Source organism: Saimiri boliviensis, chromosome 16, assembly GCF_048565385.1.
Source record: "Saimiri boliviensis isolate mSaiBol1 chromosome 16, mSaiBol1.pri, whole genome shotgun sequence".
Classification (NCBI taxonomy): Eukaryota; Metazoa; Chordata; class Mammalia; order Primates; family Cebidae; genus Saimiri; species Saimiri boliviensis.
Genome location: NC_133464.1, coordinates 80,288,785 through 80,300,943, shown reverse-complemented (window position 1 = coordinate 80,300,943; position 12,159 = coordinate 80,288,785). Strand labels below are relative to the sequence as shown.

Below are 12,159 nucleotides of genomic sequence, written 5' to 3'. Positions count from 1 at the left end.
GAGATAGAAAATACATTTTATTTAGGATAGTTACGTTAGCAAATTTCTCAACCTACAGTGAGTTCTCAGAAGTTACTACTTTGCCCTGCCTCCGGGTTTAGTAGTTTCACTAATCTAACTGGAATTATTACTTGTTACTTGGAAAGCGATGGTCTAGTTAGTCTTCCCACTGAGAAAGAATATTTAATTACTGCTGCTTTGGGGGTTTGACAAGCTTTTTGTTTTGTTTTGTTTTGTTTTAATTGCTCATCTTACTGACTTTTTCCCCTAGGAAAAATTGCAATGACTTATTTTATACGACTGTATTTTATTTCATATTTTACCTTTTCTCCAAGATGCTTAAAAGAAAGGCATTCCGAAATCTGGGTCTCTGCGCATAGGGGAACGGGGCAAGGCTCCACCACTCAGCTCCACTGAGCAGAGACAGCGAGTCCGAACCCTTAAGTTCCTTGGGGCTTTGCCCATCGATGGCGGCGGTCTAACTGCTGGTAAAACCCCCGGCCCCTGACGGTTCCACCGCCCGTCTCCCAAACAACTGGCAAAGGCTGACTTAGGTGGCGGGCGGACCTCACCGATTTGCTCAAACCGCGTCGTTCGGTCCAAATTGCCCGCCCTCTCTTCGCTCGGATTTTAAAGGCTAGGCATACAAGTCAGTAACTTAACGGTATTTGGGCCCTTGGCTGTCCTCGTCCGTCAGGGTCACTGACGTCGGCGACCCAGGCTGGATGGTGCACCCCGCTGCTCCAGGCAGAGGCCCCACCCGGGTGGCTGCGCGCAACGCACTGTGGCCCCGCGGGCCCCGCGCGGCGGGGAGAAGTGGCGCTAGCCGAGCGTTCCTCGGGACAGTCCAGCTCGGGAGCCCAAGGAGGTCCTGGGATGCCAGTCCTGGCCCTCTCCTGAGATCCTCCTGCTCCCCGCAGGCACGCGGTCCCCTTCAAATCAGCTCTCCTCCTTCCCTTTCGTGGCGCGAGGTCGCGGCCAGTGCACAGTATCACCAACGCCCCGGCCTCAGCCCAGCCCCGGGCAGCCTGGCAGGCGTTCAGGAGCCTCTGCTCCCGGCTCCGGGGGACCCCGCGGATCCACGCCAGGCAGCCTGGAACCAGGCTCTGGGTGCCAGGCAGGTCCGGGTGCGTGCTGCTCCCACTGCCCGGAGCCTCGGCAGTGAGATCCCACCCGAAAGCGGGATAAGGGATCAGCGACTCTGTCGCAAACGGGCAGCCCCAACGCGGACCCGGTCTGAGCGCTGATGCTCGCGGGTCCAGGCCAGCCACTCCCCGAGGCTCTCCCTCGGAGGAAACGGCGCAGCGGCCCCAGGCGTGCCCGCTGCAACTAGAGTCCCAGGTTCTTGCCGTAGCCGGCTTCTCCGGCTGCAGCCTGGTCTCCCCGCGTGCACCCCGCCCCGGCCTCCGAGGCTCTGCCCTCTGGCCGCCCCATCGCAGCCCGCTTCGGGCCCCGGCCCCCGGCTGCGCCTCACCTGTGAGAAGCAGACAGCAGAGCAGCGCGCACAGCAGGACCCCGGTGTCCCAGCAGCTGACCATGGTGAGCGCGACGCGGCCTGCTCGCCCGGTGCCCGCGCTCCCCGCGGCCAACGACCCGGCCGCCCCAGTCGGTCTTCTCGCGCTTCGCCGCCGCGGGCTCCGCGCCCCGAGCGCCCGTTTCGCGGCTCCAGCCAGGAGACAACCACTTCCCCGGGTAATCCTCGCCGCCAGGCGCCCGCTGGCTGCTGTGCCCGAGCCCCGGAGCCCGCTCCGAGCCGCCGCCGCTGCCGGGGAGGAGCCGAGAGGAGTGTCCGCCTGGCGCGCTCCGAGCCTCCCGCGGACCTCGATGAAGAGTAGCTGAGGGCGGGGGCGATTTATATTTCCCCAGCCCACTTCCTACCCCGGCACCTCCTTCTGGTGACGTCAAGGGGTCCCCCACCCCTCATCCGCCTCCCCACCTACCCTCTTCTTTTTCCCAGGCTCTCTTGCCTGCGGCTACGGAGAGGGGCGGGGGCCGACGAGGGCGGGTGGCCCGGGGCAGAGCGCGCGTGGGGAGGTGCTGGCGACGCCGGCCGGGGAGCGCGGCCCCGGCAGGTTCAGGGTCTTTGCTCCGCGCCCTCTTGCCCTCGCCCCTCCTCCTGCCCATCGCGCTCAGGAAATCCTTGCAGACTCCCTCCACCCGGCTTACTCAGCTCTGGGGGCCGCCAGAAACTGGGGAAGGGACAAGGCTGAAGCTCCGCCGCCCGGACCTCGGGGCGGAAAGTCCGATCCAAGGGAAGCTGGCTGCGTCTCCGCGACGGTGTTCTTGGCACCGAGGACTGAGGCGCAGTCCGGCTGTCTCCCTTTGCCTGCTCTTCCCGCGTTGTCCTGCCTCCCCTGACCGCGTCAGACTGTCCCGAGAAGTCTAGAAAGGTGCCAGAGACCCTCGGCGCAAGGCGCTGGACCTGGAGCGCCTGAGGGGACCTGATGCTTGCTTGGCACTTCTGCGAACCGGTTCAGATCCCAGGGGAACGTGTCCGTGTCTTTTTCGGCCGCACTGATGCATCCGCCCAAGTCATTTCCTCAATCCTCTGCTTCCTAGAAGCAAAATAAGGAATAACATCATGATACCTTTAAAAAGCTGAGGCGTGAAACTGCTCCTGCAACTTGGAAGCGCAGAGCACTTGAACTTTATTTCCTAAAAGCTCGAAAAATAAATCTTTCTGGTGGCAGCTTGCTACTCAAGATGAGTGACTCTTTGACCACAACCGGGTGAAATTAACTTGAGGCACTAGATCTTTTGCTATGACACTAATTCCACGTTGTTCCTCCATTATGTCTCCATTACCTCAAAGGCTGAAATCGTCCCGGGCTGCATGGAGCAGCCCAGTCTTGTCTCTGCAAATACCGCAGGCTTGAAAAATAGTCCTATTAGAACCCGTCAGAGGGACATAATACCAGGGACTGTGATGGTTCCTGAACAGAGCCAGCGACTCTTCCTGAAGGACTGGACTACCTCCCCGCCTGGGGAGGTTGGGCAACCCAAAGTTGCCACATTTCTGGGCTGCACACCAAGGAGAGGCCCCGGCCACTCCACACAGGAAATGCACGTCTGGGCACCTGGAGCCGCAGGACTAGAGCCACTAACTGTCCCTGGATCCCTTCTGGTTCAGAGGCAAGGAAGACTGGCGGAGTCATTGCTTGCCTGCTGGCTTCACCAGCTCTATTTTTCCAGTACTCCTCACCACTCTCCCTAGCGCCTTTCTCTGCCTCTGGCACACCTGGGTCCTCTAAAACCCACAGGATCATTCTGCAGAACAGCTGGACGCTGACAGCTGATCATTCTCCCTACCAGTCTCTCAGCCTAGGACAGCCTGGGACATACGTGCAGAGCCACAGTGTCTGTTGGTCTCACCTGAGAGATGCTTGTCACTCCTACACCCTCTTTCAAGGAGAAACTGTCAGCATTGTCCTGTAGCATTCAACAGGGGCCAGTCATTGGGTTAGGGCTGAAAACACTGGTGGAGAGACATGATCTTTGCCTTCTGTAGGGTTTGAACTGTAGTAAGGAGGTTGGACCGTGAAGAAGCTGCAGCTCAGAACCTGCATTCCAGTGCTGGAGGGGTATTGAGTCTTCATCGGCTTAGAGAAGAAAAAGCACATTTATTGGCAGGGAAAACCCAAGGAAGGAGCTTCTCAGGAGAGACACTTACTTGACTCTGGGGGAAAGTGGTTCATAGTACCATGTACAAAAGTTTAATTTACTAATACATTTTTTCAAATGCTATTTTGATTAAAAAAAAAAAAAAACTCACAAAGAGACAACACTTTCCAAACCTGCTGACAGCAATGAATCTACATTGAGTCTGTGAAGCCAGAATAGATATTTGACGGAGCGCTGAAACGGTCTTTATAATCTAAGGTGCTAATCAATGATACTAATATGTTGCTCAATTATTTAAGGTTAATAGAGTCACGGTCAAATCTAAGATTTATATGAAAACCATGCTGCAGTAAGAGTGGGCTTCCACATTTCCCAACTATTCTTTTGAAAGTTGCAGGCTTTAATTAGAGTCAGGAATTGATTGGCTATGACTGCTTTGTTAGTTGCATTAGCTTTCTCACAGAGAACTCAAAAATGCTACAACTTGTCACAAGAGTTTGTTCCTGATTTCATTTTAGCTTAGATATGTGAAATAAAGGTATAGCTCCCAATCCTCTTCCCCAGAGATAATACCTTTGAATGAGAATGGGCTACAGCACTCTCCTAACTAAATGACTAATGAAAGAGGTTTTATAGATAATACTGATGGAGAAGATCGAATTCAACACGCCTGGTGGGTATAAAAAGCTATTGAAGTAGACAATCTGCTTGCTTCCTGCTCACATACAAAAGAACATTTCATCTCCTGTTTGGTTAGCAAAACCAGACACTCTCTCTTGTTATCAGCTACAAACATTCTCTTGAGGTTTCTTTCTCACCCCTATTCAGAAGCACACTGTTGCTAAATTCATCAGCTTTAATATTCAAGACTGAATAAGAGTCTTGGAGCACCAATGTGAGAGACAGGAGGGAGCCTGGGCTCTCATCTTCCTCCAAAAACCAAGCATGGAACTGATCACCTACAGTCACTGAGGATCAGGCAGGAATTTCTTTCCCACTTGGGTTAGGTAGCTTGATACAAAACTACTCTGGCTATACTCTGTGCAGTGCAAATATGTATGGTTGAATACAAGAACCAAATGCTTTCATAAAACCCTTCTGTGTTATATTTCACAAAGCTTCACAGTGCATATCCTCTGGACAGTTCAGGCTCCTTGGTCTAAAAAGCACACACTCCCAAATCTCTGCTAAGAAGTTCTGCAGAGTTCACCAGGCAGGCACATGTATGATTTTATTTATCAGATGCTGATAACGCCATTGGCTCAAAAGTCTCATTATGGGAAGCTACCACTGTGGCTGAAATTCCCCCATTTTTAAAGAACTTAAACATCTGGTACTGGTTTTAAAAGCCATTCAACGCATCTACTGGGTCAATTGGTGGAATTCCTCTTCCCAGGCTCCAATTTCTCCACATGAAAATTTATTGAACACTTAAAAACACCTCCTGTGCCGTGGGCATCTTGTCTCCAGCCTCGACATCCGCGTCCCTTTGGTCACTCTTCAGCTGACACACTCCAGAAACTCCATCCAGCTCCACTTAGAAGCCTCCAGCAAATTGGTGTTCCTGCAAGTGACACGCTCAGGATTGAAAATGCAGCATAACTATCATTTCCCTCCTCCTACAGGTAGTTTTGCTTTCGGGCAGAGAGAAAAGCCTGTGGGAAGGCCTAGTGGGAGTGAGGGAGGAAAAATATTTCAGGTGGGGAGAGCATCATGGAGAAGGAAGCACAGGACAGCCCCTCCTGGAGATGAGGACAGTGCCACCGAGAGTGGGGTGGCACTGCCCTGCTGGCACCTCAGGGGCCGCTGGCCTGGGCTCCCTGGTTCCTCCTATTCCTGCTGCTCAAGCTCCCGTCTGCTCCTGACTACCTTCTCCCTCTCAAGGGTGGGTGCTGCGGCTGTTTGTAAGATCGCCATTGGCTTTACTCGGGATTCTGCCTGCTTTCTGAGGCTCTGCACTCAGCGCTGGACTCCTACTTCTCCTGCTCCTCCCGCTACTCCCAGGGGCAGCTACAGAAATACCCTGCTTCTGTTCATGGGACCTAAGATCAAAGGAGACTTTTCTGTTAGCACCTTCATACCTTGGATTCTCCCGGAACTTACTCTGGATTCAAGCCCTGAGGCTGTCTCAGGAGAGCGGCTGTCTGGCTGCCGCTTGGGTTGACTCAGGCTGCAGACCCTGCGTGTGCTCTGTTTAAGCCTCTTGTTTGTTTTGGTCTGTCTTTCTGGCCCATCGAAGTCTTTCTGGTCTCTGATTCTGCCATCCAGTGGACTTTCTATAGCTCCTGATTCTAATGTTCCACAAATATGGTAAACGTGCCTTATGGGTGATCATCAAAATCATTGACAAGGACAAAGCTGAGTGAGCGAACGACTGACTGACTGACTGACTGAAGTAATGAATGAATGAATGAATGAATGAAAGTAGAGATCTGTGGAGGTTGAATAAACCAAGGAAGAACTCAAATGATTCCTTTGTGTCATTATCTCTAGCTGTATGTTCACCAAAGAAGTCTGCATATTAACTCATTCACATTACCATGTCATTATTTGGGAATAATTGATGGTCCTAGCAACAGAAAATAAGACAGGTAGGTTTTATTGAAGGCATACTAGAAAAGTCGAAAGGAAAAAAAAAAAAATAAAGCCCAGACTGGGATAGTTAGAGATGCATGGGGCAGGGGAAAGGGCAAATCAGACAAGCAAATAAGGCCTAAAGGAAAAGTGGTCGATTAGAGAAATCTCTAGGAATGTCCTCTAATCAGTATCACCAACCATCTTGCGTAAGGTCAATTGTATCTCAGCACTGAACTGCTAGCCATTGACTTCCCCTTACTCTTTTTCCTGTTTTATTACTTTTAATACACTCGTAGTCATTAAATATAACATTTTAGAAAGATTAAAAGTTGAGAAGGTCCGGAGGATGAGTCATAATTCCATCATCTCAACGGAGCCACTGTGGATCACTGGTATATTTCATTCAAGCCTTTTCCATACAGACGGCTTTTATCTTTCCATGTTTCTGTAGAGCCTTCATAACTGTTGTAGCTAATAGCCGCAAACCATTATCCTCTTGCTAGACATTCCAGTTTCTGCATTGTAAATAATTCCAAAATAATCTTAATTTGACACTGGCATGTTTTTAGTCAGATGTGCACACACACACGCACACTCGTCAATATCCCTGCTTTACTGAAAACCCTACCAGTTTAGTCCAGCAGTGACTTGGCAGAGCCTTCAAAGGAAATGGCTCATGTCATGGTGCGTGATCCAGGAAACGTATTCTTTCATTCAGTAAATATTTTTTGAGGACATATCCCATACAGAATGCCATGCTAGTCTGATTGAAAATAGTAACATAGGAGATATAATTATTGCTCTAGAAAACCTTATACTCTATTGGAGAAGGCCAGGCTTCCATGAAATATTGGGAAACATTTCTAAGGCAATTAAAGGCAAGATACAATTATGAGTGCCAAAAGGAATCCTTAGTTACACTATTGGGAAATGGCTTGGAAGGTAGAAATGGCTGTGAAGGTAGTAACAGGTTTATATCAGCAGAGAAGAGAAGGCATTCTGGAAAGGCAGAGAAGGGACCAAAACCAGTCAATGATGGGAGAGGCCGGTGAGGGGTGGAGGTGTCGGGAACAAGGAGGCTGAGTTTGTGCAGGTAAGGTTGAGGCCTGGACGCTTGCTAGATACTCACATGTGTTTCATTTCATCAGTACAGGAAGGGGTGGCTTTAGGATGTTTAGACCTGCCAATAGTGGGTTACAAGGGAATGAGACTGGAAGGAAATTAATAAACTATTACATAAATTCATGAAGAAACAAGTAAATCTATTCAGGGGCGATGGAATAGGGCTGGTACCAAGAGGGGAAGGGGAGTGTGCAGGGTGGTTCTGGTTAGCAGTTCGGGGAAGCGATGTAATCAATCTGGAATTGAGGTGAGGGAGAGGGAAGAGCCCAGGAGAATTTCAGGGTTCCCAGGAGGACCCTAAGGAAGCCAGGTATTGCCTGATGGGGATGTTGTGGGAAGTTGCTGGAGAGGAGGAGGAGGACTTAGTTTTAGCCATGTGGGAGTGAGTGGGCAATTGAAAGCAAGTGACTAAATTTATTTTCAGGTTGGAGCCAAGGCAGAGTTTAAAGGGCATGGTGGCGTGTGCCTGTAGTCCCAGCTACTAGAGAGGCCTAGGTGGCAGGATTGCTTGAGCCCAGGAATCCAAGGCCAACCAGCCTGGGCAACACAGCAAGACCCTGCCTCTAAAAATAAATAAATAAATAAATAAATAAATAAATAAATAAATAAATAAATTTTTTTTAAAAAGGCAACGGGATAGTCAGTCTAAACATTTTAAGGAAGTAGACACTCAACAGACAGTGCTATATCCTGACTTCAAGTGTTAGATCCTGACTTCACATGTCATACATATGCTATAATTTTACATGTAACATATATGTCATATCTATATAAGAAAAAAATGGCATATATTTGAGATAGATTGTCTGAGTTTTCTTTAATGGCGAGGCTCTGACTAGGCAGTTTAATTTCCACCCCTGAGTAAGGAGGGGTGACTAGCAGAGTACTCCAGCTTTAGCCTTCCTTCTTCAAAAGTTCCTGAACTCCAGACACACCCTCAGGGCAGATCTGCTGGCAACTTCTGTGGAAGACCGGCCCTTTCCTTCCTGCGTCTCTTCCAGGCTCCTCCTGGACGCACTTGTCATGAGCAGCGGCAGCAGTCACGGAGCGGCCAGCCACACTCTGCCCTGGACCGCAGGCCATCTGCCCAGCAGTCAGCCAGGCCAGCAGAGGTACACTCAGTTCCCTCCTAGAGGCAAGCCTGGAATTTGTAAGAAAGTTAGATCCCCAAGCTCAACGAACCCTACTGTGGAGGGAAGAACTACATATCGTAATTGGCTTTAGATTTTTTCTGTTGAAAAAATAATAACACATAAAAATAAGCTCCAGTTATACTATTAGCTTGTGTTTTCTTGCTAAAATTTGAAACCCAGCCAAATAATAGTTTGTAATTTAAATAAAATCCCCTTTCTTCACATGCTGAAGTAGTCACAGATAAAGTGATTAAATGACTGAGATTTGCTCCAAAATTACACTGATTTGATCTTTACAAATTTCATGAATGTATTAAATTGTCACATGTACCACAAAAATATGTACATTTCCTATACATCAATTTAAAACATTATCCAAGAGGGGTAAAGCTGAAACATGACAGGTCATGTATTGATAATATTGAAACATACATAATTTATGCACATCTTTACCTCTTACGTGTATGTTTATAATTTTTTCACAACAAAACTTAGTTTTCTTTTCTAAGCCTGAAATTGAAAATGCAAACTATTGATCCAAAGTGACTTTTAGGATCTCAGCCTGAGGCTACAGAGAAAAGAGGGACAATGAATGTAACCTGTTGACCAGAGCTTTGGTTTCATTGATAGGAAGACATATGTCCTCCCCGTGAGTTTCTAGGAAATCCAGTGTGAGTCTGATGAAGAGGCATGACAAGGTGTAAAACAATCACAGGGGAAACAAATCCTAGTATTACGAATCCAGTTGATATGGAAAGTCTTGCTGCAGAAAGAACTAGCATGCAGAAGTAAAAACAAGATAAAAAATTCAGCAGAAGAAAAAGAACAGGAAAGCCTTTAAAAGGAAAAATCAAGAAAATACTGGCCAGGTGTGGCGGCTCACACCCATAATCCCAGCACTTTGGGAGGCCAAGGCAGGTGGATCACCTGAGGTCAGGAGTTCGAGACCAGTCTGACTAATATGGTGAAACCCCGTCTCTACTAAAAATACAAAAATTAGCTGGGCATGGTGGCGTGCGCCTGTAATCTCAGCTACTTGGAAGACTGAGGCAGGAGAATTGCTTGAACCCAGGAGGTGGAGGTTGTGGTGAGCTGAGATCGCGTCATTGCACTCCAGCCTAGGCAACAAGAGTGAAACTCCATTAAAAAAAAAAAAAAAAAAGAAAGAAAAAGAAAAAGAAAATTACTATCTATATGATGAAGAGGAGTGAAATTAATCACTTTTCTTTTTCATTATATTTGTTGAAAATTAAATAAATTCCTTTTAAAATCCCTTTTCTTCTCCATGTTATTTATTTGAAAATTATGGCTGGAGATCATTAAGCAGAGAAAATGAAATTTGGGGTGAGACGATAAAAACCCATACTTCATCATCTAATGACATGATTAAAAAGGACTTTAAAAACTATGTTTTTAAAACAAAACAAACAGGATTTGTTGGCAAGCGTTCTAGGCAATTTTAGGAATAGGAAGATAATATCACAAGACCATTAGCCATTTTTTTTTCTAGAACTTATGGAGAAGTCCCCATGATTGGAAAAGGAAAGAAATTCAGGAAACTGATTGGTGAAGATAAACAGAAAATCATAAAATCTTAGCGTGCAAGTGGACCTTATAGACTAGTCCCATCACCTGATCTTGCTTTAAGGAAAGAGGCAGCAAGGTGATGTGCTTGGCCAAACTCACACCTGAATCAGAATGTGGGGGTAACCCTTGACCTTCTCAGACTGGCTGAGAGCTTCTCCCTGCACAATCCCCCATATCCTGCTGGCCTCCTCACAGAAGGAGAAAGGCTAAAGACCCATTGCTTGGTTTTCTGGGTCCCTGTAAGATGATCTCATCAGTCAGTGAAAGGCAGGAAGGATTTGCCTGCACAGACCTTATTCAGGTCAAGATTGCCACTTTTGGGCCCAGGGTTGTTTGCACCCAGAAAGCAACAAAAAACAGAGCAGAGGGCAAAGAACTTTTACTGCCAAAGTGGTTCTGTGCACAACTCCTAGGCCAGCCTGCTGGGGGTTCGAATCTTGACTCTGCCTATTGCAGGGTATCTGACCTTGCGCAAGCCATCTAACGTCTCTGGGCTCCAGTCTCTTGATCTCCAAAGCAGGGATGATGATAGAATAGTAGGGTTGTTGTGAGGATTAAAGGAAGAATCCAGAAAAGCATTTTACAATAGTGTCTGGACCAAACTAAGCACTGGATATGTGTTAAGTACGATTACGTGAGTCACGTTTGCCATACGCCCTCTGCACCCTGCCTGACTAATCCTCCAGTACTTATCCCCATGGGTTAGCTGTACTTTGGCCCTCAAATTCCAGGTCTCTGATGGGATTGGGCCTTGGATGGGCGCCAGCACACATGTACATTTGCTAGCCTTTTACTCAAAACTGAACCCTTTCTTTCTCTTAGGCATCGTTTGAGACGCTGCCTCCTGTCTGGCTTCAAGTGTCCCCTGATGCTTGGAGCCAGCCTCTGGGTGCCAGCCCCATCCTCCAGACTGGAAGCCCTCAGATGCCCGTTTGTGGGGCCCTGCCCCTGGGTAACTGTTGGACTGCAGGGCTGCTCATTGCTGTCTTGTTCCCTACTCCCTTGCTTCTCTGTCCTGCCCCAGTCCAGTGACTCATCTCCTCTCTCTACCGGCCTCTGCTGCCAAAGTGCTAGCATAAGATGCTTCGCTCTATGTAAGAACCTCGCTGACTCCTTAAATAAAACAAAAACCTTGATCTGCCGAGGTTGGCCTCGGAGGGAGGCGCTCATCTTGGCGAAGACCTCCTGTCCTCTTGTTCTGACAGCTCCTCTCCTTGGGTGGTCCAGCAATCACTCCTGCCACTGGGGACTGGTCTTCGGGGCTCCATGATGCCTGGGGGGTTTTCACACACGTGGACAACTGCTCCCCTGAGCTTCCATCAGCATCCCCGGGATGGCTGGAACCTTTATCAGGACCTCCCTAAAGGCTCAGACAACACAACAGCAGAGGTGGCACGCCCCGTCAGAGCCCACCCAAGGTTCCCCTCCGGCTTCTGTCTGGAGCCCCACCTGTCCCTTTTCCATCAAACGGCACAATCCGGTTGAGCTCCAGAACCAGGAAGAATCTACAGGTATAGGCTTCAGTAAAAAAGGTGGAGGAGGTGGAGGCTGACAGGCTGCTGGCCTGCCTAGGCGTTTTTTGGCCACCAATCCACCCTGCCTGGTGGGGTAAGCCACGGCTCACTTTTGTCTTGGTTTATTTTGTACTTTGCACTTAAAATGCTATCCTGTTTTTTGTTTTGTTTTGTTTTTGATAGTGGAAAAGGTAGGAATCCTGTGATTTCAGTATCTAGGAAGAACAGCAATTATAATTAACAACCACTGAAAATACAGTTTCAGTTTAGAAAAGCCCCAATAACTTGTTCCTTACAAATAAAAAAAAAGAAGCCTCAAATATTAAAGTAATTGCTTTTTTTCTTTTTCTTTTTCTTTCTTTCTTTTTTTTTTTTTTTTTTTTTTTTTTTTGAGGCGGAGTTTCGCTCTTGTTACCCAGGCTGGAGTGCAATGGCGTGATCTCGGCTCACCGCAACCTCCGCCTCCTGGGTTCAGGCAATTCTCCTGCCTCAGCCTTCCGGGTAGCTGGGATTACAGGCACGCGCCACCATGCCCAGCTAATTTTTGTATTTTTAGTAGAGACGGGGTTTCACCATGTTGACCAGGATGGTCTCGATCTCTTGAC

General features: G+C 48.3%; 1 protein-coding gene across 3 annotated transcripts in view; it reads right to left on the bottom strand.

Annotated features, from left to right (window-relative positions):
* FLT1 (fms related receptor tyrosine kinase 1) overlaps positions 1-1,617 on the bottom strand; it is a 196,752-nt gene extending 195,135 nt beyond the window's left edge. For 2 of the 3 annotated variants that reach the window (XM_074387903.1, XM_074387904.1), the window contains exon 1: positions 1,475-1,614. In XM_074387903.1, coding sequence (XP_074244004.1) covers positions 1,475-1,538 — 64 coding nt within the window. In that variant the 5' untranslated portion in view covers positions 1,539-1,614. Of the gene's footprint in view, positions 1-1,474 lie in introns of all 3 variants that reach the window. The other variant, XM_039473122.2, reaches the window with a different exon arrangement.
* Positions 1,618-12,159: the final 10,542 nt, after the last annotated feature.